This window comes from Dunckerocampus dactyliophorus, chromosome 11 (assembly GCF_027744805.1).
Source record: "Dunckerocampus dactyliophorus isolate RoL2022-P2 chromosome 11, RoL_Ddac_1.1, whole genome shotgun sequence".
In the NCBI taxonomy this organism is placed as follows: domain Eukaryota; kingdom Metazoa; phylum Chordata; class Actinopteri; order Syngnathiformes; family Syngnathidae; genus Dunckerocampus; species Dunckerocampus dactyliophorus.
In genome coordinates this window covers 26,308,819-26,336,397 of record NC_072829.1, presented here as the reverse complement: position 1 = coordinate 26,336,397, position 27,579 = coordinate 26,308,819, and the positions used below count along the sequence as shown (strand labels likewise).

The window sequence follows — 27,579 nt, the reverse complement described above, 5'->3', positions numbered from 1 at the left end:
TATATGTGTCTCCAACTCACAAAAGCGTCTATGAACATTTCCTCGTTAGACTACTCAGGGACGCTCGGAACATCACAACAACATCTTTATTATGCGTGACTGTGTGGTCTAATCAACAAAAAGACTCGGAAAAACAATACGTGGATGTTGTTCTAACTCACTAACGTAACTCTTACTGTGGAAGTACAGTTTGCTGCATTTAAGTATGCTCGGAAATCCCAGAAAGCACGTGACACAAATTTCTCTCCCTACAATTACGTGGTGTGTTTGAACACAAACCCTCATTGCTCATAATAACATGGCTAAAGTGTGATTGCAATGTTCTGCTCCTAGGTTACTAGACCCGTGTTAGGCAAATACATTTCCAGACATTTGAGCTTTATTTACATTTTTACATCATGTCCTGTCATTTACCTTTCTGTTCATGAAAATTAATCATGATTAATTTGAAAACTGTGATTAATTTGATTAAAAATTGTAATCATTTGACAGCCATAATTTTTATTAGTTTTCATACATTTTGTCTGTATTGTAACCAGAAGGAAGGCTGTAAAAAACCTTAGTGGCATGGAACATTTGTTCAGTTTTTTATTTATGTTTTTCTCTTTTAAAAGAAAAAAAATCAGTCCTTATTTATGTAAATTACAACAAGGGGTGTGAAAACGTTTTACAACCACTGTGTGTGAGAAAAGACACCTGATTTTAAGCAGTGTGTTGTTTTGTAAGAGGTTATTATCCTGTGAAACCGAGACTTCCATGGTTGTTTCCCAAGCAGGCCACGACAAACTCTGCCAATACTTTTTTTTTCACTCCTCTGCCTGCCTGAACCCCCCTCTCTCTCCCTCTGTCTCTCTCTCCTTTTCATTGTGTTTGTTGTTTTATGGAGGGCTTGATGCGGTCCAGATTGTTGTTGCCAACTGAGACTGTCTCACTTCACCTCCAGCTTCTCGTCATTCAAAACAAATGACCAGAGCTTGGAGACCTCTGAGCATAGCACAGAATCCAGTCTGTATTTTTTTTTTTAGCTTGTTTCGCTCCTTTTACTCTTTTTAAAACTTCCCTCTCGCTTCTAGCGTGACTCCCACCCCTCGCAGTTCCCTCCCCCCGCCTGCCCTGGCGCTTCCAGCTCCAGCAGGTCCGGACCGCTGACACTCTCTCCTCTGTGTGAATGTGTTTGGGAAAGAGGGTGTATGTGTGTGTCTCCATTGAGAACATTTTTTCAAACTCTTTGTGACAGAGGAGAGGAGTCCCCCCCGTGGTGCTGTGATTTGACTGTCCAAACAGCCCGCTTCAGAGGACATCCATCCTCCAGCGGGCTCCTGGGACAGTGGAGATTAACCTCACAGCCCCTCAGACTTAGAACATCTGAAGCTTCTCTACATCTGAGGCATCAGCCCCCGTAGAGAGGAGCAGCTTGAAGTCTCTCCTCTTGTTTCAAGAGAAGGAGGAGTAAGGGACCGACTACTGGATACATAGAGAAGAAGAGCGAAGAGAAGGAGGCTCATCTGTGTTTTAGGGCTCCTTCGGAAGGTAAGTGCTTATCTGTCACTGTCATTGTGTGCTGATGATGTATGCAAGGTGTTCGTGACACCTCACCAGCGTGTTTCTTATGGGGGTTAGACCTATTGGAGTCAAAGCAAAGCTAAAACTGTTTTGCTGTTGCCAGTCGCTATAGTAAGTGCCGCCCGTGGTATTTGTTCCCCACACATTTGAATGGGAATTACAATGCAACCTGTCCAAACGTCAACATGCTGGTGACTCGCATCTCTTTGCACAGACGCCCCCTTTTAGCAGTGAACCCTTTTTACAACGTTTGCCTTCTCACTCAGAGAACATGTTTGACAAGGCGTCCTGTGGCCGCACAACACCGTTGCTCTACAGCGTTTGTTTGTGCAAACACGTCTAGGTCACCAACGTTTTGTTTACCGTTTACCGACCCAAACAGAACCATGAGGAAAATCCAACCTGTTATGGTGACTGAATGACTGCTCTGTGTTTATCACAGGGGAAGGTTCGAGAGAAAAGTGGTACAGTGAGCCTGATTTTCTGGAACATGTTTTGTCTTAACATAGCTGGTTTGGAAAGTATGTTTTCTTTATTTTTCTCAAGCTGCTGCGCCTCAAGTTTCACACTTTGACCCTCCCCGTTCTAGAACCTAAAGGGAGTAATATTACAGCAGCGTGAGCCCTTTCATGGCCTGGGACACACACGGCATGCATATTCTTTTTTCTACCGCCACCCAGCAGATGTTGTGCACCTGAACGCAGCACGCCATGTGTGGCAGCCGCATGCTCGGGTCAGTAAACAGCACATCCATCTTGTCGAAACTGATGGCCTTTCCTGATATGATACTGAGGATTCATCAGGCTGGCATGCCTCCTCTCCCCCTCTACTGTTTGGAATTTCCTTTGGATGATCCCTGGCTCTTGATTGGAGACAGCCTTTTGGATATTTTTGGTCCTGGCATTTTCTAGTGCTGCTGTTACAGATGAGCTGTCGGAAAGCTGCGTGTTTCGGCTAGTATTCTGTGGGAGGCAGCAAAAGCAGTAATGCGCGGAAAAACCATTTCATATTCATCATATAAGAAAAAGAAAGAGAGATTACTAGAATCAGAGTTGGAGAAAAAAATCCAACTCCTCGAAACCGCTCATGCTGACTCAAAGGATGAGCATATCCTAAGTAACCTAAGGAAACTGAAACTAGACTTAAAAGAAATTACTGACAAGAAAATTCAGTTCCAACTGCAGAGACTACGTTTGGAAAAGTTTGAGCATGGCAATAAACACGGAAAATACTTAGCTAACCAGCTAAAAGTCAATAAAGAAAAAAGCTCTATCTCCTCCATTAGAAACTCAGGAGGTCACATCACTCACCTCCCGGAAGAAATTAATTCTGTCTTTAGGAGCTTTTATAAAAATCTATATACACCTCAGATTAAACCATCTCTCCCAGATATCAAAACATTTCTCAACAACATAGAATTACCAAAATTAAATGACGAACAGGTGACCAACTTAGATGTACCCATTTCATTAATAGAACTCCATAACGCTCTACACCGGTTGCCGAATAATAAAGCACCAGGACCTGACGGTTTCCCTGCCGAGTTTTATAAAACATTCTGGCCATTACTATCTCCAATATTTCTTAGAATGGTTTTGGAAATTAAAGACAGTTCATGCTTGCCTCCAACCATGAACTCAGCTACAATCAGTCTCCTGCTGAAACCGGATAAGGACCCAACACTACCTTCCAGTTATCGTCCAATTTCACTGATTAATGCAGATCTTAAAATAATATGCAAAGCGTTAGCTATAAGGCTGGAAAAAGTTACCCCTCATATAATACACCCTGATCAATCAGGATTTATTAAGGGGAGAAACTCAACTAGCAATGTACGCCGTCTAATCAATCTGATTGATTACTCTATCATCCATAATTTAGAAACCACAATTGTCTCATTGGATGCTGAAAAAGCATTTGACAGAGTAAACTGGAAATTTCTCTTTGCAACACTACATAAATTTGGCTTTGGAGACTCATTCAGAACATGGATTAAAATACTATACAACACCCCGAAGGCCTCTGTTCGGACCAACAATCACATCTCTCCAGAATTTACTTTACAAAGAGGTACTAGGCAAGGGTGTCCACTCTCTCCCTCACTATTTGCTATCTTTATCGAACCTCTTGCAGCTGCAATTCGACAACATATAAATATTAAAGGGATCCACACCACAAATGTTCATCATAAGATAAGCCTTTATGCTGATGATGTATTACTCTTCCTGGATAATTCACATTCTTCACTTCACGAATCTATCTCACTCATTAACAATTATAGCACCTTCTCAGATTACTCCATTAACTGGTCTAAATCCACAGTACTGCCCATTAACTTTGGTTTCCAGAGCACCCCCTCTATACCACTGTGTTCAGGGAACATTAAGTATTTGGGTATTAACATTTCCTCCAACCTGTCAGACCTGATCCGCTTGAATTATACTCCACTATTGAAGTCAATAGAAGATGATCTTGCACGTTGGAGAACCTTGCCCATCTCACTTACAGGCAGAGTATCCACCGTGAAAATGATGATTTTACCCAAGGTTAATTATCTATTTTCCATGATCCCCACTAAACCATCTATAATTTGGTTCAAGTCATTAGACTCATATATAAATAAATTTCTTTGGAAAAATAAGCCAGCACGAATAAGTCTCAAAACATTACAAAAATCTAAAGAATATGGGGGCTTAGAACTCCCAAACTTCTCCAACTACTTCCTTGCAAACAGGTTACAGTATATCTTAAAATGGATCAACCCTAACCCATTGGATTATTTATGGCTAGACATAGAACAATCACTTAGCCACGAAATCCCAATTTGTAACCTGCCCTTCATTAGCCAAATCCTCCGAAAAAATAATTGTTTTAAAAGTATAAATATAAGCAACACTCTGACAGCTTGGTGGGAATTTTTAAAAATAACAAAATGCTCGCTCACTCCTTGCCAATACACTCCCGTTTGGAATAATCCTGACATCTTGCTTAAAAAGAAACCATTAAATTTCCCAACATGGCACGAAAAAGGAATAAGTTGTATGAAAAATATAATTATAGGAAACAACTTTATCTCATTTAACGACCTTGTTACACAGTATGGAATAAATCATAACAAATTTATTGAATACATACAAATTAAATCCATAATTAAAGCAAGTTTCAGGACCATATCATGGGAAAGCAATACCACTATTGACCAATTTTTAAAAATATCTGCCCCTAAAACATTATCTAAATTATATATTCTACTTTCAAAAAATGACAACACAATTGGAGTACCAATCTCCAAATGGAGCTCAGATTTATCTACAAGCTGTGACCCTGAATTTTGGAAGCAAATATGTCTTAATGCTTCCCGGTTAATCAATAATCCCAACCTACAGCTGATTCAGTTTAAAATCCTTCATAGAGTACACTACACAGGACATAGAATGTTTAGAATGGGCTTAACTGACTCTAACATCTGTACACACTGCTCAGACCATAGAATAGATGACTACTTACACTCCATGTGGACCTGTGCTCCCATTAAAAATTTTTGGCACGGAGTGTGTGAGTACCTATCTTTGGCACTTGGGTTCTCCATTCCTACCTCTCCTTTACTATGCCTGCTGGGCGATCTCTCCACAATTGATGTAGAAACAAATCAAACACAGCTTCTCATCACTGCATTAAGCATCGCCAAGAAAACCATTCTCATCAATTGGAAATCAAGGAAGAAACTGAACATAGCTCTTTACAAAAATCTTTTGTTAGATCATATAGCTATGGAGAGAATGTCTGCTGAATCTAAAGAACAAATGTCAGAATTTCAGTCTATATGGGCACCAATAATTAATTCCCTGACCTGACTCTCAGGGGGGTGAGGGCATCTGTCTCTGCCCCTGGGGGTCTCGTTCATCTGGCGTGGGGTGTGGTCCTGGTCGCTGGGTGGGCCTGGTACCTCGGGGGCGGGCGGTGGCGGGCTTGGTGTCCCGGGTCTTCTTTGCTGGGCTGCCTGCCTGGGGGGGCTGGTGGATGGGGGTGGGGAGGGGTCCGGGTCGGGTGATGGGGCGGGGGCGGGGTCGGGGGGGTCGCCCAGGGGGCGGCGTTGGTTGGCCTCCGGGGTGGTGGGTGGATGGGGTGCTGCATCCTGCGGGTGCCGGGCGCCTACTGCTGCTGGGGGGGCCCGTGTGCGGCTGGTGGCGCTGGCTCTCCCTCGCCTCCTTTGCCTCTGGGGGTGGGGCGGGGACTGCCCTGGGCCCTCCTGCTCGGCTGCCGCGTGGGGCCGTCCGGTGTGGGGTGTGGGGGCCGGCCTCTCCCCCTGGTGGGGGCGCGGGTGCCTGAGCCCAGCTGCCCCCGCGGAGCCATCTCCCCTGGGTGGGAGGGTGGTTTGGGTTGCCCCTTTTTATTTATTTATTTTTATTTTATTTTTTTTTTTTAAATTATTTTATTTTATTTTATTTCGCTGATTTATGTGTGTGGTGTATGTGTGATAGGTGGGAGCTGCCTGTTATCCTCCGGCGCCTGTGGCTGTCCCCCGGGTGACGGGGGGCGCGGAGGTGGGGGTCGCGGATGTGCGGTTTGGGCTCGGGGTGGGGGGTGCGTGGTGCTGGGGTGGGGGGGATCCCTTGCTTTCTCCCCTCAGGGACGGGGCCGCTGTGGCTCGGTGGGTGGGGCGTGTGGGGGCCGTGGGCGGGTTGCGCGGTGGGGCGGGCGGCGTGGTGTCCATCTGCGTGGTGCTTCCCGGGATCGGCGGGAGGATGCTTGCTCCGGGGTGGGGCGGTCGGGGGGTGGCTTTGGCCGGGGGCTTGGGGGTCGGGCTGGCGGGGGGCTGGCGGGCGGTCCCTGCTGCCTGCTGGTGTCGGGCTGGTCCTTGCTTCCGGGCCGGCGGTTGTCTCCCTCCCTCCGGGGTTTCCCCCTTGGCGTGTTGGTGGATGGGCGGGGGGTGGGGCGGTGGCCGGTCTGTGGCGTGGCGGTGGGCGGGGCGGGCGGGGGCATCTGCTTGGGCGCCGGGCGGGGGCCGCTCCTCTCGCGGGCCCGGTCGTGCGGTGCTTGCTTCTCTGTCCCTCCCTGGCGCCTCTGGCCTGCGTGCTTCGTGGGTGCGGCCGTGCTCCGCTCTATGTGGGGTCCGGTGCTCTTGTGGTCGTCGTGGTGTTGCTCCCTTGCCGGCCGTGGTGGTATGCGGGGGGCGCGTGGGCGCGGCTCCCGCTGTCCTGGTGGCGGTCGGATCTGCCTTGGGGGCGTGTGGCTTGTCCGTGGTGTTTGGCGGTTTGGGGGTGGCGCTGTGAACGCTACCTCCGGTGGGGCTCCGGTGTTGGGGGGCACTGGGGGTATCGCCTCTGGGGGGTTGGGTGGGCCGGACTGGGCATCCTGGCGGGCCGGGTAGGGCCTGTGGTGTGTCCTGCGGCACGCCCGAGCCTGGGCTGTGGTGGGCGGCCGGTCGGTCATGTGTCCTTGGTCCCCCCCCTGCTCGGTTTGGGCGGCGTTGGGGTGTGGGGCCCCCGTTCTTCCTGTGCCACTGCACCACCTCACATATATATAGGACATTGGGGGGTGGCCTACGGTCGGGCGTGATTGGGGAGGGGAGCTGCCTTGCGGGGCTCCTTTGCTCCTGCTGTGCCACTGACCTGTTGCCCCCCAATTTTAATCGCAGAGTAGACACTTAGGGTTTGGGGGGGCTGGCCAGGTGAGGGGCCCTCCGAGCGGCAGCTGTCCCCCGATTTTAATTGCATCATTAGCTATCATCCACATACACTCCATATACATGCACACAGATACACCATCCTCTTTTATTTTATTTTATTTATTTATTTATTTTTTTTAATTGCATCATAGACACTATCACACCTTATCACATACACGGGTGGGGCGGGCTGGATTGGGGTGCCTCGTGCACCTCGGCGTCTGCCCGCCAGGGTCGGCGGTGTGGCCGGGGGCCTGGCCGTCGCGGTGGCTCGCCCGGGGCGGCCTGGCCTGTGGGGTGCCCTTGTCTGGTTCGCCTGCCCTTCCCTGGGGTGGCCCTCTGGGGCCTGTTGATGCCGGGGCTTGCGCCGGGGGGGGCGGCTTGCGGTGCCCCCCCTGGACTGACACGTGCCGCGGGCGCCTCTGCGCTCTTGGGGCGGGTTCGGCGGTCTCCGGGGGGCGGTGCTGGTGCTTCGGGTGGCCCGTGTGCTGTCGCGGCGGCCGGTGGTTGCTGCGCTGTGGCGGCTGCTGGGGCGCCGGGCCAGCTGGTGGGTTGGGGCTTGGTCATGCTTGCGGGTACTGTGGGCCTGGGTGGCGGGGTGGGGGTGGGGGGGCGGGTGCCCTGGGGCCGGGCTCGCTGGGGGGGGTCGTGCTCTGCCGGGCGCTTGGGCGTCTGTCGCCGTTGCGCTTTGTGCGCTGCCGGGCCGCTGTCTGTGTCCTCGCCTCCCCCGGTCTGTCTGTGGGCTTGTCGGGGGTGGGGCTCCGGTGCGCGGGTGGTGCGCTGTCGGCTCTGGTGGCATGTGGCTGGTCTGGCTTCTGGTGGTATGTGGGGGCCGTCGGCTGGTCGGCTGCTGGTCTCGCCTTCTCGGCGCTGGTGCTTGGCCTCCCTGCGGCTTGGGGTGTGGTGCTCCCGCTCTCTCTTCGGGGTTTGCTGGCCCGCGGGTCTCGGTTGGCGCTGTGTGGTGGTTCGCCTGGCTGCTCGCCCGTTTTCCCGCCTGCCTGCTCGGTTTCCCGCTCTCCTCCTCGCTGACTCCCCTGTCTGCCTCGCTGGCGGCGTCCTACCGCTGGGGGGGTGTGGCCGGGTGTCTTCCTGCTCCCCGGCAGTCTGCGCTCTCCGCCCCTGGGTTCTGAATCGTATGTCTGGGACCCCGGGGTCCCCGGCTCCGCTGCTCCTTGGGTTACCAACGGGGGATAGGGTGGGGCTTCCGGGTGTCGGGCAGTCGACCACTGTGTGTGTGTGTGTGTGTGTGTGTGTGTGTGTGTGTGTGTGTGTGTGTGTGTGTGTGTGTGTGTGTGTGTGCGCGCTTGAGTAAGTAAGAGTGTGTATGAGCGTGCGCATAGGGGTGTGTTTGTGCGTAGGAGCGTTTATGTGCGTGTGTGTGGGTGCGTAGGAGTGTGTATGTGCGTGCGTGTGTGTATTTTTATTTATTTATTTATTTTAGTTATTTATTTGGGGGGGGCATACAGGGGTTTGCTCCGTGGGGTCAGGTGCTGGGCGATACATCTCTGCCGCCCGTGCCTCCGCCGGGTGGGTGGAGGGTGTGCCTCCTGCATCCCTTGGCGGGGCGGCCCTGTGTCGGGGGTCGGGCGGGGGTTGGCCCGGGGCGGGCCGGGCTCCGCTCCCTGGGGGTGGGGGTGGCGGTGGGGGAGAATTGGCGCTTCCGGCGCGGGCGGGCTTCTTTCCGGCTGTGGAGGCGTCTCTGGGCCTGCCGGTTTGTGGCCCCCGGTACCCGTCTGCCTTTGTGGGGTGTGATCTCTCGCTGGTCTCGGGGGTTGGCAGTCCTCCGGCCCGCTGGCGCCCTGTCCTTGGCTGGGATTACCTCTCTTCGGCCCCTTACTGGTCTTCCCGGGGGGGGGGGGGCTCTCTGGGCTGGCTCTTGGGGCACTGTTCTTTGTGCTGCCTGCCCCTATGGGCCTGGTGGCCTTCTGGCGGCCGGGGCCCGGCCTTGCTATTTGGGGCGGGGCTCTCTGGGAGGTGGAAGGCGGCCCCTTTCCTTTCATGCACTCTCAGTGACAATCACACGCCCACACATTCCTGCACCTTTATATATATATGAAGTCTTCCTTACATACAGAGATACCTGTACATATGCACACTCACAGTACATACGTACTTCCCCACATTACTCACTGAGTTATCCAGGGTGTTATTATGTTGTTGGTTTTATTACAGCGACGGTGATTTCAGCAGTATGACTATATATATATATATGTGTGTATGTGCGGTATATATGTGTATATATATATATATATATATATATATATATATATATATATATATATGTATATATGTATTTATGTATGTGTATGTATGTATATATGTGTGTATATGTATTTTTTTTTTTTTTTACAATGATGTGCATTACAGTAACTTTGATTCTATTCACTATCATGGATAATCATTTCATTACTACAGTTATGTGTGACTGTTTCAATGCGGTATTATCATGGTGATCACTATCATAATTCATCATTTCATGACTGCTATTGTGTGCGACTGTTTCAATGCAGTATTGTCATTGTGATCACTGTCATAGGTCATCATTTCATGACTGCTATTATGTCTGATTGTCATTGACAGCTTTGTCATTGTGGTTGTTGATATTGATTTGTCCTTTATCCTTGTTCGTCTTTATAGTTGTCACGGACATTTATTTGCTGATGTCGTTCGGTATGTTTCTGTTGTTCTGTCACAATTGTTGTTGTTGCTGCTGTTGTCCTTGTCTCTTGTCTCTCTTTTTTTTGTTTTTGTCCCCCCCCCCCCCCCCCCCCCCCCCCCGTTTCCTTTTCTCTTCTTCTCTGTCCCCTCCTGCTCCGGTCCGGGCGCTCCAAATTTGCTTTATAACAAGCATCAAGGTCGAATAAATTTTGTATGACAGGGGAAGTGTATATCACACTTCTCTCTGGCAGAGTAAATCTGTTGAGCACTTGACGGCATTTAGGTATACAATTCTATCTGCTTTAAAGGCTGGACAGGACAGGGGGGAAAAAAAAAAAAAAAAAAAAAAAAAAAAAAAAAAAAAAAAAAAAAAAAAAAGGAAAGCTGCGTGCATGTCATACTTTTACCACCAACGGATGGTAACGGAAGTTGAATGTCTCCGAGCTCGTACAGTTTGAAATTCGGCCCAAAAATATGCCTCTAAAGGGGCTCAAAAAAGTCGAACAAGAAGTCAACATATAGTGTGAGACCTCAGGAAATTGAGCATCAGTGCATTAACTTTTTCTTAACTTTTTCTTTGCTTTTTTGAGTGTGTGTTTTTTGTTGTATGAGCCGATAGATACCGCAGCGTACCTCATAATAGCTCATTTCAGCAACTATTAAAGGTATAACTAAAGCATCTGCTTTGAAGAAAAATGTGAAAAGAGAAGAATACAGTGGAGCCTTGGTTAGCATCATTAATCTGTTGCAGAAGGTCAGACTAAAATGGACACGAAATGAATGAGCATCTGAGGTTACTTTTTCCTTCACTGTAGATGTGATTCTTGATGTGAGTGTTGCCAAAGACATGCTGTGGCAGCGAGACACCACACGGACACCACCTTCCTGCTTTGTCATGAGTGATTTCTTGAATTCAATAGTGTTTCTCACCTCAATAACCCAAAATGGAGCCAAAGAAAGTTTCAAGTGCCAGCATTTTGATGAAGAAGGTGAAAAACACTATTGAACTGAATTCAAGAAATAACAAAACAGGAAGGTGGTGTCCGTGCTGTATCTCGTGGCCACATTGTATCTTTGAGAACACTCATATTAAGAATCTTAAGTCGCTAAGTCTTCAGTGAAGGTAAAAGTAACGTTAAATGTTCATTTATGCCTTTCATTCAGCATTTTTATGCAATTTAGTTATCATTATTATGCAATTAGAATTGTTTATTATTTGAACGTCAACTGCTGACACTATCATAGACAGGCTATGTAGCTGATGTCCGGTCCGGTTGCCAATATGTACCTTAGCAGGCTAGCTTCCTTGTTAGAAGCTAAGGACATTTTGTGATGAAAATACATTCAGAACACAGTTGGGCTCACGCAGCGTATTAATAGCATGACAAGACGTGCGCCGTATTGTACTTTAACCAGAAAATGTGAGTTAATCGAGGTAAAATTCTGGCATACATTTTTTAAGTTAACTGAGAAGCACGCCAACGGGGGCGGACACGGACAATCAGCACAGCCTATTTCACTTCCACCGTACACAGACTGTGACGTGTCCCAAGACTTTTGTCCAGCATCAGTGTGCCGTCACTTGCATTTTAACTTCTTTTTACACTTGGGATAAGTAAGAATGGGGCATGTGCAACAGCTTTGCATTCATACATCATAGGCATTTATCCAGTATTTAACTTCTTTTCACACTTGTATGGCAGCTATGAACTGTCAGTTCTCAGGGGTTTTCAGTGTGGCTCAGAGAACATACAGTACAATACTTCCTGAATAACTGAACTGATATTTCTGGAACGGAACAACAAAAAAAAATGAATTCATTTTGCCATTGACATAACTGAAGTTAGCTTAGCAGGTTGGAGAAATATGTTTTTCTGTATTTTTCTCAAGCTGTTGCATCTCCTCTGAAGTCTTCCTCCGCCTCTCAGGGGAGATCCACCTCTCACTTGACTGAAAACATCGCCCGAACAGTGAATAGAAGTTTTATGAGGGTGACAGCCTGACCCTGCAACGGACAAATTCCATTATTTCCTGTGGGAACATTGTTTAAAAACTGGAGGTCATCCAACATTGTTTGACCTCTGAAATTTCATTACACTTTCAAACCATAGAATTCTTTCTGACACTAAAACACAAGTGAAGTTTAACACGATGTTTGTCCGTGTGCATCAGATGCCTGGTATGTACGAGCTCCTCTGATCCAGTCCAGGCCTAATCCGCCGTCATCAGCTGTTTCCTGGCTCTCGCCGCTCGCCACATGCCAGCCACTCTTGAGAAAATGTGCTTCACATTATGACCACGCTCAAAACATACCAGCAGTCTGATTCAGCTCGCAAAGGGCTGAAGTAGTGTAAAGTTTTAAAACATCCTTCTTCAGTTGGACACTCTATGCAAACTAGCATGTAAAGTATAGAAAACTGTCAAGTGATTATTTTTTTGTGTGTTTTATGATGAAAAACAGCAGTCGGTGACTCATCCCCCCTTATTGGCTGATTCATTATTCATCACTACTTTTGAACGGAGCGCTTGTGAGGCTTCAATTAGTCACCACTTCTTTAATGCTGCACTTAGAGACTTATCTGCAAGGTATCTTCAATGAAGAGCACTAAGTGTTGCGATACGGCATCCCGCGCGCCTCAACGCAACATCCATCTGGCTTCCTCCTTGTTTCTCTCCCACCGCATTGGCAGAGAGCTGACAAGGCAGCTGCTCCTCATCTCGTCGAGCGCGGCCACTCCTGCAGGACGCCGCGTGGAGGAAATACTTTCGTTATGAGTTATACTGGACTTTTGGGGGGGGGGGGGTACATAATGAAAGTACAAAGAAAGCAGCATGTTCGCACATGGTTGTCTGTATGGGCTACTAAGTGGGGCATAACAAGCCTTACATTCACTGACACTGGTTGGCTTCCAATAGGAAATCATGGACTTCAAGTCGACTTTGTAGGCACAGTCTCCTCAAGAGTATTTTGCTTTTTCTTTGTTTTTTAATGTTTTTACATGAAGCCACCACACCGAGCGTACCAGTGATGGCAAAGATGAGAAATATGGCTATTGTAGAACTGGAAATTGAACTTATGGGGATAAATGTAGGGTTTGGCTAATGACTAGCATGAAAATGACCAGAGAAGCTTTCGTATGTCTTCAAAAATCAAATGGTTTTACTTTATTTTAGTTTTATTTTGTTTTAGTATACAGTGGTTAACTTCGCTTCATATTCTTAGCTTTCAAATAGAGCAGGGGTGTCAAACTCGTGCCATGGAGGGCCGAGACACTGCAGGTTTTCTTTCCAGCCAGTCACTAAAGCAGGTGATTTTAATGATCAACACCTTCAGTTTGAGGGAAGGAGCTCATCAATGAAATCACCTGCTGAAGAAACTGGTTGGAGAGAAAACCTGCAGCGTCTCGGCCCTCCAGGGCACGAGTTTGACACATGTGAAATAGAGCATTTGCATTTGCACTTCAGGCAAAATGATACGCCTGATGCATTTCACATCCAATTGAAATTCGATTTAAAATAAATAGTTTATGGTTATTTCAAGTATAGCATAAAATAATATTGATTATAATATTACCTAAATACAGGAAAACCCCCAACTCATCAAACTCATTCGAAATGTGACAGTACCTTTTTAGATAAGAAACTTTTTTCATTTATTCATCATTTTATACACACACACTGTTCAAAGACAGCATAAGTACTGTATATGCATAATATATATTATATTATATATACAGGGTGAGGGCAAAATGATCTGACACATTTGTAGGTTAAATAAAAGGCAAATAAAGTAAAGAAACAAGAAAGTGTTTTTATTTTCGAAAAGTACATATAATGCCATTCTGTTTCATTATGTTTTAAAAATTAAATCAGTCAAATGGGATCCGTTACTGTCCACACACAAGTTGGTAACCCATAACAAGATGGTGTTTGGAGCTGGTACGGGATCATGTCTACCAAGATTGAAGTGCAAACGCAACACTCGTTGTGTTGCAGTTACAGATTCGTTGGTTTTGATAAATGTTTCCACAATGAAAGCGCGATGCTCACCAGTCCAATTCATGGCAGCAACTGAAAAAGAAACGAAAAACAATGGCAAGAAAAAAACTAAAGAAACTAAACAAAATGGCATTATATGTACCTTTCGAAAATAAAAACACTTTTTTGTTTCTTTACTTTATTTGCCTTTTATTTAACCTACAAATGTGTCAGATCATTTTGCCTGACAGCAGCAAGGCCTTCTCTGCTGGCCTGAACACTATTAGGAGCACTGAACTATATTTACAACCTCATTTGTAGTGTTTGTTCCGTGAAATTGTATGAATTTATTCCCAACAGTCTATTATTGTCATTTCGTAGCTGTCTTGGCTGCACTGTACTGTGTACGTACGATTTTTTTTTTGTCCAATCAGATTTCAGCTTCTACTGTATGTGTTGCAATATCAAAGTAATTTGCCAAGGGCCTTCAAAATCACGAGTGCTGGCCCACATCACTTAAACACTTCCAGCAATGGGGCTGTTTCTTTAACCAATCAGACTGCCGGGAAAAATTCTATCCCCGCTGAAGGCCACTGATATATTGATATATTTGATATGATCAGTGATTGACTGAGACACATGGTTCTGCTGATTCTAGTCACCACATTTGGTTCCTTGCCTGACAGCCCTACCGTACCTGTGTATGTGTTGCTGCAAAGGGAGGCGTGTGTTCAGAGTTTGTTGCATGAGAAATGTTTTTATCAAGCTTTGGTCTGCCTCTGTTGGCTTTTTTGCCTTAATTGTGTCCTTACGCCAACACAAATGCAACGCACTGCGATATGGTGCAGTGACAGAGGAGAGCCAAGCAAAACAGCCTGTTGCTTTTCCTTGATAAAAAATATTCTGCACATGTGACAGATTTGACTTGAGTTAAAAAAAAAAAACAAGTGTCGGAGTGTGTTCGGAGCTACTTTAAGACTGTTAATCTGACTGATTCCATTTAGGCTAAAAGTGCACAAATAGTGGAAACGATCACTCAGGGCCCTGCTTGTCCACCCCTTCACTCTGCTCAAGCTGGTGCTGTTTAAGAGGGAAAAGAGTGGGACTTAATTGTGTTCAGCTGTTTCTGTTTCTTTTTGAGGGGGTGTGTAAGAGCTCGGGGACCTGGAAGTGTGTGTAGGCCTCCTCCACTTCTCATGAGGCAGCCTGAGGGCGTCGAACCCTTCAGTGTCAAAGAGGAAGGTGGCGTGCTCGCAACAATATTTGATATCCTTTCCATCCCCATATGAGTTGAAATAGCTTCAGTTATGTGTGGGACTTTTTTTTCCTTCTCTTTAAAAAAAAAAAGGATGCTGGGGAAGAGGCCTAACTGGTGATAACAGTAGGATTTACTGCTTGGGAAAAAGGGGAACGTGTACATGACTCTAGTCAAACACATGTTCTAGTTCTTGGTGCCTTAATGTGCTTCCCCTTGTGTAGGTTCCCCCACAAATGAGTGGAGAATTAAATTCATTAAAGCCATCAAACAGCAGCCACATCCAAAGCTGTCATTCTCTTCCACTCTTGGCCAGGAGCTCTTTAACGTCACCACAGCCAGAATTTACAGCTACACTTTGAAAGGAATCAACCTAAAAGACAGTTTCCACAACATGTGTTTCCTCAGGGACTTTGGTTGCACAGTCACTCTGTCCTCAAGCTGGTGTTTCTCCTTTATGTTTATTCTGACCGTGCAACTTTGAGGAGGTTTCAGTGAAGCATGATGCTCTTAAATGACAAGCCGCTTTTTTGCTGATTCAGTTGGCAAACGTCCTGTTTCACATTTCAGCATTTGTTTGGATTTTTACAGTGTTCACGCTTGAGTGTTTGGTTTCATACTCTGCAAAAAATGCATGCAAACCACCTGCCCCGCACCACTCAATGACCAGCTCGGCAACATGTGGAGGAAGGTAATTGTGTTTATTGATGGCTTTCAGTGGTGAGCAGACATTGGTCTATTTGGTTAAATATCCTGCAGTCACCTCATGGGGCAGTCTCGTTAAGTATCAGAAACATATCGTCATGAATGAGGCACGAACAAAGAGGGGAAAGCATTAGCGATAAATGTGGGATCCCTATTTGACGAGCTCACGCTTGCTGTTCTTGTCAGACAACTTGTCACAGTTTATTGAACTTTATAAGAAAGTGGAAACAATTTTGCTGAATTCACGTTTTGAGTGAATTTTCTGGGATTTCCGAGCACACTTAAATGCAGCATTTTGTACTTCCGCATTAAGGGTTACAAAGTGAGTGAGCTTATTGATTTTCATTGCATTTCTGTTTATTTAGATCACCCATACGCGCATAATAAAGACGTTGTTGTGACGTTCGGAGTGTCAGTGAACGTGTCTCGTGACAATGAGGAAGTGTTGATGCAATGAATGGACTAGAGACGTGTTTTTTTGGGGAAGGAAATACACATATGGTGTTGATGTGTTCAGGTAATAATGTTATAAAAGAGTGTCAGACACTGTGTGACTCTGTGGGAAGCTGTACTGTGCCGCAGTCTGTCGTCATAACAGAGAGCCGTGGCTTGCCATGACACATGTGCGTGCGTTACGCAAAATAAATAAATTTAAATTGAATTAATTTAATATATTAGTTATTGCCGTTAACGCGCTATTTTTGACAGCATTAAATAAATGTATTCATTTTAAATTATAAATTTTTTTAATTATTAATTTATTTAATTTAATAATTTTTAAAATTAATATCTCTATGCTATGATATGAAGTAAACTACTTTTTAAAATTTACCAGACACATTAGGTGAATTGGCACAAAGCATCGGTATCAGATCAGTATGGCTGATACCAGCCTGAATTGTACTCTGTATCGGATTGCGCTTCCGAATCACATCACGAATCAACACACTATTTCCTGGTGTACATTCTGTTCGTCTTTTATTAGTAGTGTTGGCTTATTGTGCTGAGCAACCAGGACAGTGAGGTATCTGCTGCTTCCCTACATTGCAATACGTTCCATTTATGGTTCTGTGGTCATCATCGCACTTTCAAGTACAAGTTCATCTAAGATGCTCACTGAGCTAAAGTCTCACAAGCGATGTTCCCTCTAACGCAACCGCGCACAGCAAATCCATGCAGCGCACAATACAAAATCCAACCTGAAGTATAAATGAAATAAAAACATAACAATTTATTCTGTACCATTTTGCAATGCAACTCAGTGAGTGACAGGCGACAACAAGCCATATAACACAATGACTGAATGTTGGCACGTATTTACTTATGCAGCCACTCAATTCATTAGCAGCACGTTACGTAGTACATGCCGCTGTTTTGCAGGTTAGCGTATAGCTAATGGTGCAGCGGAGTTAAGAGAGGTAAATGCTGCTTGCTAGCCCCGTATTATGGCGAAAGGAACAGGCAGTGCCACATCCACACACCAAGCCAAAGTAAATAAGCGGCCCTTTTAAGGTGGACTGGCTGTCAGAGAATGTGCAAACAGAAGAACAAGAGGTGAAACCGGGTGAGGCTTTTTTCTTTTTCGAATGACAAAGCTTGCTCTAAATAACACGCTGCAAAGCTAAAGTAGCAAGCAAGTTTTCGGAGTGAAAATGTGGACTGAATGTGTAGCGTAACTGACATGTTTTACTGTGGTGCTTTTATTTTGATGGCCAGACATGCCGGACACAGGAAGTGTTATGCCAAGTTTGTGTTGTCAAAGGGACCTGAAGGTCATTTTTTTTTCTATATTCTTTTGTTTAGACGAAAGTAAACATATACAACAAATATGGCATCAATTTGAAGTAAATATCCAGGATGAAATAGTGCCAGAACAGGCTGCTGCAAAACAGAATGTAAAAGATTCATCAAAAAGACATTGATTAAAAAATATATATATTTAAATTATTTGATTTTAGTGTTATTTGTATTCATTATTATGATTATTTGTTATTATTTAAATGTTGTATATATCTAAATATATTTTGACATTAAAAATTATTTCAATTATTTAAAAAAAATCCAAAAGACACATAATCTTTATTGCTAAGTGTATTTTTATGTATTATTTTTATGTATGTCTCTATGTATGCGTCTGCATTTAAGTCAAACCCTATTTAACAGCGTTACACAATAGTTGTATACTTGAATTTCTGCTTAGCACCTTGACTTCTCATTTCAATGCAAGCAAATAAATAAATAATGTAAGTAAATAATCAAATGTAAAATAATTATAATAATGAGGTGATTATACTTTGATATGGTTTCACAGTTACAGGCGGCCCTCTGTGGGCAACCGTAACCATGTGGCCCACGCTGAAAGCCAGTTTGACGCCCCTGCGCACGCTCCATAAAATGCAAACACACTTAACGCATATATTTAATGCCACTAGTCATAATGTGACAACGTGCTGTCGTGTGCTGTGGCTTTATTGTGGCACGTTGCGTGTACAATATGCAGGTATTGAAGATGGGAGCAGTGCATTGTGGGTCTGCTGCCAAGGAGCGGGCTTGGCTGGGTGATAAAAATGGAGGCTTGTTTTGACAAAGGTCATTATTTTCCCACAGCGTTTGCCAAAGTCACACTGTTTAATAATCTAATCACATAATGAAGAGAAGAATGCATTCTTCAATAGAAACTGGACTTATATTTTGACTAGAATTGTTAGCTTTGGACGAGTGGATGTTTGTTTTTGGAGATTGTCACTTCCTGTGTGAATAAACATCTGCATGTGTGTGTGTGATGTGGTCCTTCTCATAAACTTCATCACTCCCAGTGATGTTCTTCCCAGTCTGGCGCAGTGTGCAGCGTGCTGTCATCTTTTCCTTGCAGCATGTTTGTAAAAGCTGTTCTTTCCTGCATGTGTACAAGTGGCATCATCTGTCGCCTTCTCCTGTTGTCTCCCGGAGTTTCTGGTTCGTGGTCTCGGTGGTGTGCTGTCTCACTGATGCATCACAGGCTGACACCCACACAAAGTTAGGAAAGATTCCCGGACAGGAAGTCCGAACCCTCCAGCTGTGGTTCACGAGCCTTTTTGGACCTTTTTCTCTCACTTTAAAATAAATCATCTGCTCTCCCAAACAGATTGAGTACAAGCCGAACATTACAGTTTGATTTAGCGACAGATGTTTGTGTTAGACTCCATTAAGAAAGGTGTGCTTAATAAACTGGCAAGAGTGTGAGAAGTGAACCTTCTATTTTTAAAGTGCAATATCAACCCCCCGTGGGACACGCGCAAGCAAGCATTTGGCAGAAAATATGATTCGCCAAGCGGTTCCCACCTCATCGCACACTTCTTTATCATTGCCAGATGTTTAAATCAAACACGCAGCTACAGTGTGTCGAGATAAACCCAGAGGTGGGATTACAAGTCGCTAGGGGGACGTGGGTTTGGACCCGCGTGGGCCCACCGCCTCTCGATGTGCTGGATTTTAGCAAGCTCTCCTCCTTAACTGGTGACACTTTGAGCATAGCTGCTGTTGTTTATGGAGAGCGGGAAGGGTCACTCTGTCACTGAATTCCCAGCGTCTCTGGGAAAAGTCATGCCTCAGGATAACAGTTCATCCCTCATGGTGATTATTGTACCATCGCTTACATTAACATCAGCTCCGTCGGCATATGTGAAGCCTGTAAGGTTTCCCAATGTGATTTTTTTTGTTTGGGTCCAGATTTCTGCCTTCATTGATACTACCGCCTTCTTATTTGAATTTTATCATTAAGATTCATCAGTGGCGGGCGATGTATTTGGTACCTAGGCCTTCAGTGTGGCCTTAAGAGACCCAATCCACCTCTGAATACCGCCACTATCACATTACAATTATACAAACCACCAATAAAATACAAAAACAAAATTTAGCCATGGCAGGCATTACAGAACTGGGGATGAATACCATTATTACTGAAGAAACAAACCCAATTAACACTTTATCTTTCAATACATTGTCTTTAAAGGACTCCAAACACCAAACCTCTACGCTACGGCGTCATCTGGAGCCGTTCAGAATCAATATTTATGACAAAGTCTGGAAGGCTTTCAGTAGAGCTCACTTATTTGTTCACATAACACATACTGACCGATGAACAACACCATGTTTGTCTCCTTTCTTTGTGTCTTTAAGTTCTGCGCTGTTCGTGTGGTAATGCGTTCAAGTGCACCGGTAACTTTGAGTGCTAGGCAGAGGCTGTCGGACATCAAACCAATGAAAGGACAGAACAATGCTGACATTGCTGTATGCCTGCTAGCTGGCTGAATCGGACGTTTTTTTTGTTGGCCCGCGGCACATTCTAAAAGTATAATTTAACAAGAAAACAACAAAAAACAACAGCAAAAATGGAAACATCAGCAATAATTTTACAAGAATAGAATTAAAATATTAAGAGAAAAAAGCTGGAATCTAACGAGAAAAAGTACAAATTTTAATGAAAATGTAATATGAGGAAAAGAATGTCATTTTAGTAGCACAAACTTGAAATATTAAAAATAGATTAATTTTTTAAATTTGTACTATTATGAGAAATAAAACAATGAATAAAGTAGTCATTTCTGGTTAAACTAGGTTGTGGAAAAAGTTATAATGTTACGAGAATAAAGTAAAAATATGACGGAAATGAAGTTAATAATTAATGATAATTAATAATAATAATAATTCAGAGAAGAACATTTGCAAGAAGAACGATGAAATAATAGAAATGGGAAAAAAAGCAGAATTAAATTAAAATATTAAGACAAAAAAAGTCACAATTGTACGCGAATAAACTCGTAATATTATGAGGAAAACTAATGTCGTTTTAGTAGGTTAGAATTTAAATATATATTTTTTTTAAAAAGTCCTAATATAGTGAGAAACAAACAAAACAAAATTAAATTTTAAGTTTTTGAAAAATTATGTTGGAGAACAAATGTATATTATTATGGGAATAAGGTCAAAATATTATTATAATAAAGTCATAATATTACAAAAACAAAATTTAGGAAAAAAATTATGTAAGAAGAAAGTTGAAATAGTTGGAAAATAAAAAAAAACAACAATATAAAAAATGGGGCAAAAATGAGCAAAGGCTGAAGTTGATATTAACAATAGGGTTTTTTGCCTGTATCACAAAGCGGAGATGCAGGGTTTTTATATATATATATATATATATATATGCTGTGTATATAATTAGCATATCAACATGTGTTACTTCACATAATATCAAAGTGGCCCTTGCATCCTTTCAATTTTCAGTATCTGGCCCTCGCTCGAGAAAAATTATGACACCCCTGGTTAAAGTGACATGGGCCAGCAATCCTGATTCTGAAGGCCCTGAACAGATTACATTGACATGACACCACACAGAAGCTGATTGGACAAAAAAAGACCCAACATGCACGTACACATACTGGAAACAGTGCAACCAGGACACATGCTACTAACTGAAGATACTGTATATATGTAGACTGGTGGGAATAAAGTAACACAATTTCATGGAGCAAATGCAGTACTAGAATTGAGTTATTAATGTGGGTCCGTGTTTCTGACAGTCCACCACTCAGATTGATGCATTATTCAATGAGAAATGAATTCCGATTAATTATAGAATCCTGAATCTTTATCTGTTTTAAACCTGATGCAGTATACTTCATTGATAAAAACGAGCAACTGGTTTAGTTGCATGGCACAGACCTCTGCCAAGAAGGGGCGGGACACTTAATGACGTGTTTGACATTTTTAAAATGATGTCAATCTCAGGATTTTCCTTCAACTACCCTTAACAGGTCACATCAAAATGACCAGTGTTTAATGAGATCATGTTAGTAATGATTCTCAAGACTCACAAGAATATACATACATATATATATATATATATATATATATATATATATATACTGTATATATATATATATACATATATATATATATATATATATATATACACATATACAGAACTATATCAAGTTTAAAACACATGAAAAGATATATTTAATATGCAAAGGTTGTCATTCAGAAGCCCCAAACCAGCTCAGCTGTTGAGCTCGTGTTAGCGAGCGTTGGCGTCAACTGGAGATTTATTAGCACCACTTGCCTCGAGCTTGTTGTCACGTGGCGCTGTCACCACTCAGCGGTCGCTTATAGGCCGGGTCCACACCTCCCCGAGTGGACCAACTCCCGCTGCTACCCCCCCTCCCCTCACCAAGGGAGTGAGTGCGACCTCTCCACTTTCGTCATCATCGCCAGCAAGGGTCCCAAGTGTATCAGCGGTCCTGGGAAAGTTCTCGATGGATAGTGTGGGAAAGTGAACCAGTGACAAAAAGAGGGAGAGTGGGGGTTTATTTGTGTGTACATGTGCGTGTTTTGAGGGGGGTGGGGATATATTACAGCAAAGGCATTCCGTGGCATACAGGACATGTTCTTGTTGCTCTTTCACTCTTTCACCTATTTTTATTAGAAGCAGAAGGCGGGGGAGGAAATGGACCAGTCGTGTTTTTGGAGCAGCTCGAGAACTTTTCATTTTGGGGAACGGAAGTGCCAAAGGCAACTCATTTAAGGCAGCAGTCAATATGACTTTGACTGGGTAAGCTGGAGTAAGCTGGAGCCTATCCCAGCAGACTTCGGGTGAGAGGCGGGGTACATCCTGAACTGGTCAGCTAAAAAAATAAACCAAATAATAGATAATAAACAATAGTGATGTTATAACAGTGTTATAACAGTGTCCCCAGAGCATGTTTACTGTATGAAGAGGTGCTTATAAAAGGTCACTTTTGAAGTTCTGGGGTTTCATGACCTCCTTCCTCATGGACATGATACTGCCTCAGACACGCCCCTACCTAGATGGTGCCACCCCGTGTATACACCCACCACTTCAAAGAGGACACGTCCTAAAGCTCTGCCAACTACCCGTTGGATGACATAGGCTAGCTAACCTAGCAGGATGTTGCTTTTAAAATGTCACCGTAATGTTAGCACTGTAGCTCGCATAGCTGTGCTAGTGTTGCTAACATTTGTGTCCTGTCCGCGTTGTTGTATGTGATATATCACACCTGGACAAGTGCATAGTAAAAATACAGTAGTAGTAATAATTTTTTCTTTCTGTGCAGCCCGGTACCGGGCCGCGGCCCGGGGGTTGGGGACCACTGGACTATGGGACCTTGAAATAGCATTTAATGACTTAATGCAAAACATACTGTCCTAGTGATTAAAATAAATATTTGATTAGCATCAGCGGGCCAGATATCTCAAGATATATTTCACAATTCTTTCATTGAATCCCTCCCTCACTTCCTCCTCCACCCTCGCTCTTCCCAAGGCTCCCTCTTACGCCCTCTCTCTCTTTCCCACCCTCCTGCGTACATTCTAGCGCAGATCCGTCCTTAACTGTTTCCAGACGTCTTATGTTGTGCAGGCCTTGAGTCCAAACACATCAACAAAACTCCTCCCTTTTTTTCTTTTTTCTTCCCCTCTGACTTCACACTTTGGAACTGTGAGTGCTCCATGCTGGGGGCATGATGGCGGTCATCATGAATCACCTCAATAGACCTCAAAGTCTGGATGGAGTTCTTGAATTGACGGCAGAACATGATGTCCACTGAGCCTTTTATGGTGCTCCTGCGTCAGCTGCTTATATGAATGCCTTCAATTTCGCTTTTGTTTACAACCCCACCAATTAATTACTGGCTCAGTGTGGTGCTAGAATAGCTTGGACGCAGCATTGTTGCCAGTGTGCACGTTGCAAAGCTGCACACAGTGACCCGTTTGTGAGAGAGCAGAACTCTGATGAACCACGAACAAAAAGGAGGCGGACATCGGCGCTCTGTCCTGGTGCAGCCAGGCATCAAACTCCTCCAGGGACGCGGCTGTACACCTCAAATCGGACAACAAATACTTTTCTTTATGCACGCAAAGCCTAGCATCGTCCGTCGTCTCTGCTCTCTGATTGAAAGCAGATTGCTTTGACACACAGCTCACACTTAACTCAGTCCAATGGCTTTCACCAGGGCGAGCATCCATCCATCATGATGGGAGGTCAAAGGCTCATGAAGAGAGGTTAACTGTTGCACGTTAATTGGGGTGGACACAAACCAGATTTCCCTGCTGTTATTGTTATTTTAGCGGACTTTAACCTCATTTTCTGTGTGGGTAGGGCAACGTATTACAGTGTATGCCAAAATATATGTTATTTGCATTGCTGACTGGCGCACTGTGTATGTATGAGTAGTCAGTGTACAGCTTGTGTAGCAGTAAAGATTTACTATTCGCTGAAAATGACTCAATACACAGCAATTACTGTCTAAATATTTGGCAACACAAGTGAGTACCAAGATGTTACGTCTTGCCTGCAGTCAAGCAGGGTGGTTGTAGTGTCATGGCGTGGGGCTGCATGAGCGCTGCGGTTCATTGAGGGAAACGTGAATGTCAACATGTACTGTTCCAACATGTACCGTACACTCACTAATCTGAGTCACTGCTTATCCAAGTGTTCCAAGGTTCCTATAGCATTGTCCCTTAAGAAAAATTGGGACTGCGTGAGTAAAGGTTATGGCATTAAAAGATTTTATCTGCTTTTTTGCAGAACGTGAGCGGTTCCACGATGAGGAGTGTGGCCATCCTCACTCTCCATGTGACAATCACAGGTGAGCACACCAAGAATGTGAACATTCCCTAGCTTGTAATACTAACTGTTAGGGGTGTCACAAGGTCCCGCAAGATTAAAAACTGTCAGAAAAAAACTGTCTGGGACGATAATAAATGAATGAATTATTCACACAATAAATTCAAATGAACTTGATCATTTTGCCTGCCTCAATATATTGCCTTTTGCATGCGTGTATGTTTTCCTTGCCTCCCACCTCCAAACACTGTGCATTGGTTTCAGCGCCTTGGCACATTTGTTCCATAGAACAATGGCATGAACAGAGTGAGCCCTTTTCTTAGTCATACAGTCTCTTTGTCTCGGTGGGTGGAGGCGGGGCCGCTAGCATATAACCACAGAGTGCAGACGAGTGTAGCCTCGTGAGGAGCAATGCAAGGTAGTGTAGTAGAAATTAAGTTAGTAGATTGCAACATATAGTTACATATTTTTTTATATTATTTATTGTACTTTTTTTAAAAGTACTGTTACGATCTCGCCTCCTCTCGTTCTCGTAGACTCAATCTTGTGTATCGTCTCATCTCGTGAACTGGGTGACTTGTGACTGTAGATTAAATTTAATTTAATTTAAAAGTAAAGTAAATATTGTAATACACAATAATTGTTCTTTTTTCTATTTGAAATGAATGTTAATATTTTTATCCACAAATCCTAACAAATGCTAACTACAATGGGTGAAAATGTGGTGTGACCACATACTGTATATATCTGTCAAAGCTTATCTATAGTTTGCTGTGTGAATGCAGGGCCAAGCTATTATGTCAAAGCAGTTTTCATCCAGATCTGCTCTAGATTGCACATGTGGCAGCAATTTCATGTTCACCATCAATATACTGTAAACATGTAGATTGTATTACTGTCAAATATCATCAGACCAGGTAGTAATGTGTTGTCCTTATGCAGGACCCTTTATTACTTTATTCTGGTTTGAAAACATGTTAAAAAAAAATAGACAAAAAATAGTGTAATGTAATAATGTAAAGAGACAAAATATTATATTATAACCATTGCTTTTTATCACAAGTTGTTGTGTGTGGAAACTTATTCCGAAACATGAATAAGAGTGAACGAGAGTGCCAAAAAGAGATTAAGTTTCTTGCCAGCATGTAATAGACCATAATGGACCTTTCACGTCAGATGACATGTTTTGTTGGTTGTGGTCGCCTGGAATGCTTTAAGGTGGGATCCATCCTACCTCCTAGTTTTCTCAAATGCAACTTGTGTGGTTGATGCATCCAAGCTGACCTCTTCCCCTTTCAATGCATCTGTCATTGACAAGGCACGATCATCTCCCCACTTAATCTCCTCCACGCAACTCATATCCGTCAACATTGTAAGGCTAGAACAGGATCTGGCGTGTTGTGTTGATTTAACCTTTGACGCCACGCCGCTGCACCGCTGTCTCCTTGACCTCCAACCTGACCTCTTCCTTGTTGTGTCAACTGCAGCCCTCCTGTGTCTCTCCACTGACGTTTTCTGCCTGGAGGTCACGCCCCGTGACGGCCAGATTGTCCTGGCCAAGGGCTCCTCTCTCACACTCACCTGCACGGGCCGGGGGGAGACCACCTGGACGTTCAAGAGGGATGATGTGCCTTATTTCCAGGTAGATCAAGGCCGAAACGGCGTGCAGAGCTACCAAATTTTGCAAAATGGCGCCAAGTCCAGTGCTTTGAGCCTGTGGGATGTGAGCTGGAAGCACACTGGGGTGTATCAGTGCACTGATGGACTCACTGGAGAAACGAAGGAGGTGGTCGTCTTTGTTCCAGGTTTGGACTAGCTCACTGTTTCAGACCAATCAAATACGTTTCAGAAAATCCCGACACTATACCTATGTCCGCCTGCAGATCCTCAGATATGGTTCGTTGAGAGTGCCCACGGCATGCTGACCAAGACCAGCGACGAGACCACCATCCCCTGTGTGGTCACCAACCCAAAGATCAATGTCACCCTCTATGAGAAGGAAACCGACTTCCCAGTCAAGGGGCTGTATGTGGCCAGTGAGGGGTTCACTGCGCCCCTAGAGGATAGGACATACGTGTGTCGCGGAGAGCTTCACGGAGAAGTAAAAGAGTCCCAAGCTTTCTACGTCTTCAGTATCATCGGTAGGCCAACGGAATTAAATGCATTTATTTTTTATCATTGCAGACAGGCAACGTGTGAGACAAAATAAGTGGCTTCACTTGGCACATGCGCAGTATCTCAGAATTTAGACTTTTTATCTCATAATTCTTATCACACATCACATCAGTGGCGGAAACAGGCGACCATACTCCAGCATCGCCTTTTGTTTCTTACTTTAAAAAGATTTTTGAAAAACTTGAAAAAATGCAAACAACCTTTGCAGCCTATGTGTTAATATGCTGAGCTTCAAAATACACATTTTGATCAAATATGTTTGCAACCTTGTGGTACAACTCAAAGAAGACCCTAAGTATAAACATTTTGCTCGAAACACACGAAAAAAAATATGGAATGTGTTACATTTTTTAAGAATGGTGACGTGGTACCCCTGCATAATCTGATGAGTTTCATCATGAAGTTTGCGTTTACAAAGACAATAATATTTTATATTGACGTTACTAGAGACTAGAGAAGTACTCATATAACATGCACTGCATGCACACTGAGAAATGTTTCTAATATTTTGTCCTCTCATGTAGCAAAATAATAATGTAACCAAAATATTACAAACGGCTCTTTCCTTGCGCCAGATGTACCTAATCAAGTGCACGGTCAGTTCATGCTATTAAATCACATTATCATCACTTCCCTCTGCAGTCCCAGAGGCCATCGACGCCTACATCAACGCATCAAAGACGGTGCTGAAGCAGGGCGAGCCTCTGACGGTCAACTGCACCGTGCACGGAGCCGAGCTGGTCTTTTTTTCTTGGGACGTCCCCAACAGGGAGGTGAGTAGGAGGGAAAACAGGAAGAGGAGTTCTTTTGTCCATCTCTCCCCCTCACGATCATCGCTCTCAGACCCTCATTGCCAAGCCTAAATTGCATCAAGATGTTGGAGACACACCTCCGTTGACACTCATTCAGAATAGGATTGCTTCAGTTTTCGCTCGTGAACCATGTCATGCG

General features: G+C 44.2%; 1 protein-coding gene across 1 annotated transcript in view; it reads left to right on the top strand.

Moving 5' to 3' along the window:
* The first annotated feature begins 942 nt into the window (after positions 1-942).
* pdgfrb (platelet-derived growth factor receptor, beta polypeptide) overlaps positions 943-27,579 on the top strand; it is a 50,042-nt gene continuing 23,405 nt past the window's right edge. Inside the window, exons 1-5 of the mRNA XM_054791934.1 lie at positions 943-1,530; positions 24,415-24,475; positions 25,941-26,258; positions 26,337-26,594; positions 27,271-27,401. Coding sequence (XP_054647909.1) covers positions 24,433-24,475; positions 25,941-26,258; positions 26,337-26,594; positions 27,271-27,401 — 750 coding nt within the window. The 5' untranslated portion in view covers positions 943-1,530; positions 24,415-24,432. The remainder of the gene's footprint in view (positions 1,531-24,414; positions 24,476-25,940; positions 26,259-26,336; positions 26,595-27,270; positions 27,402-27,579) is intronic.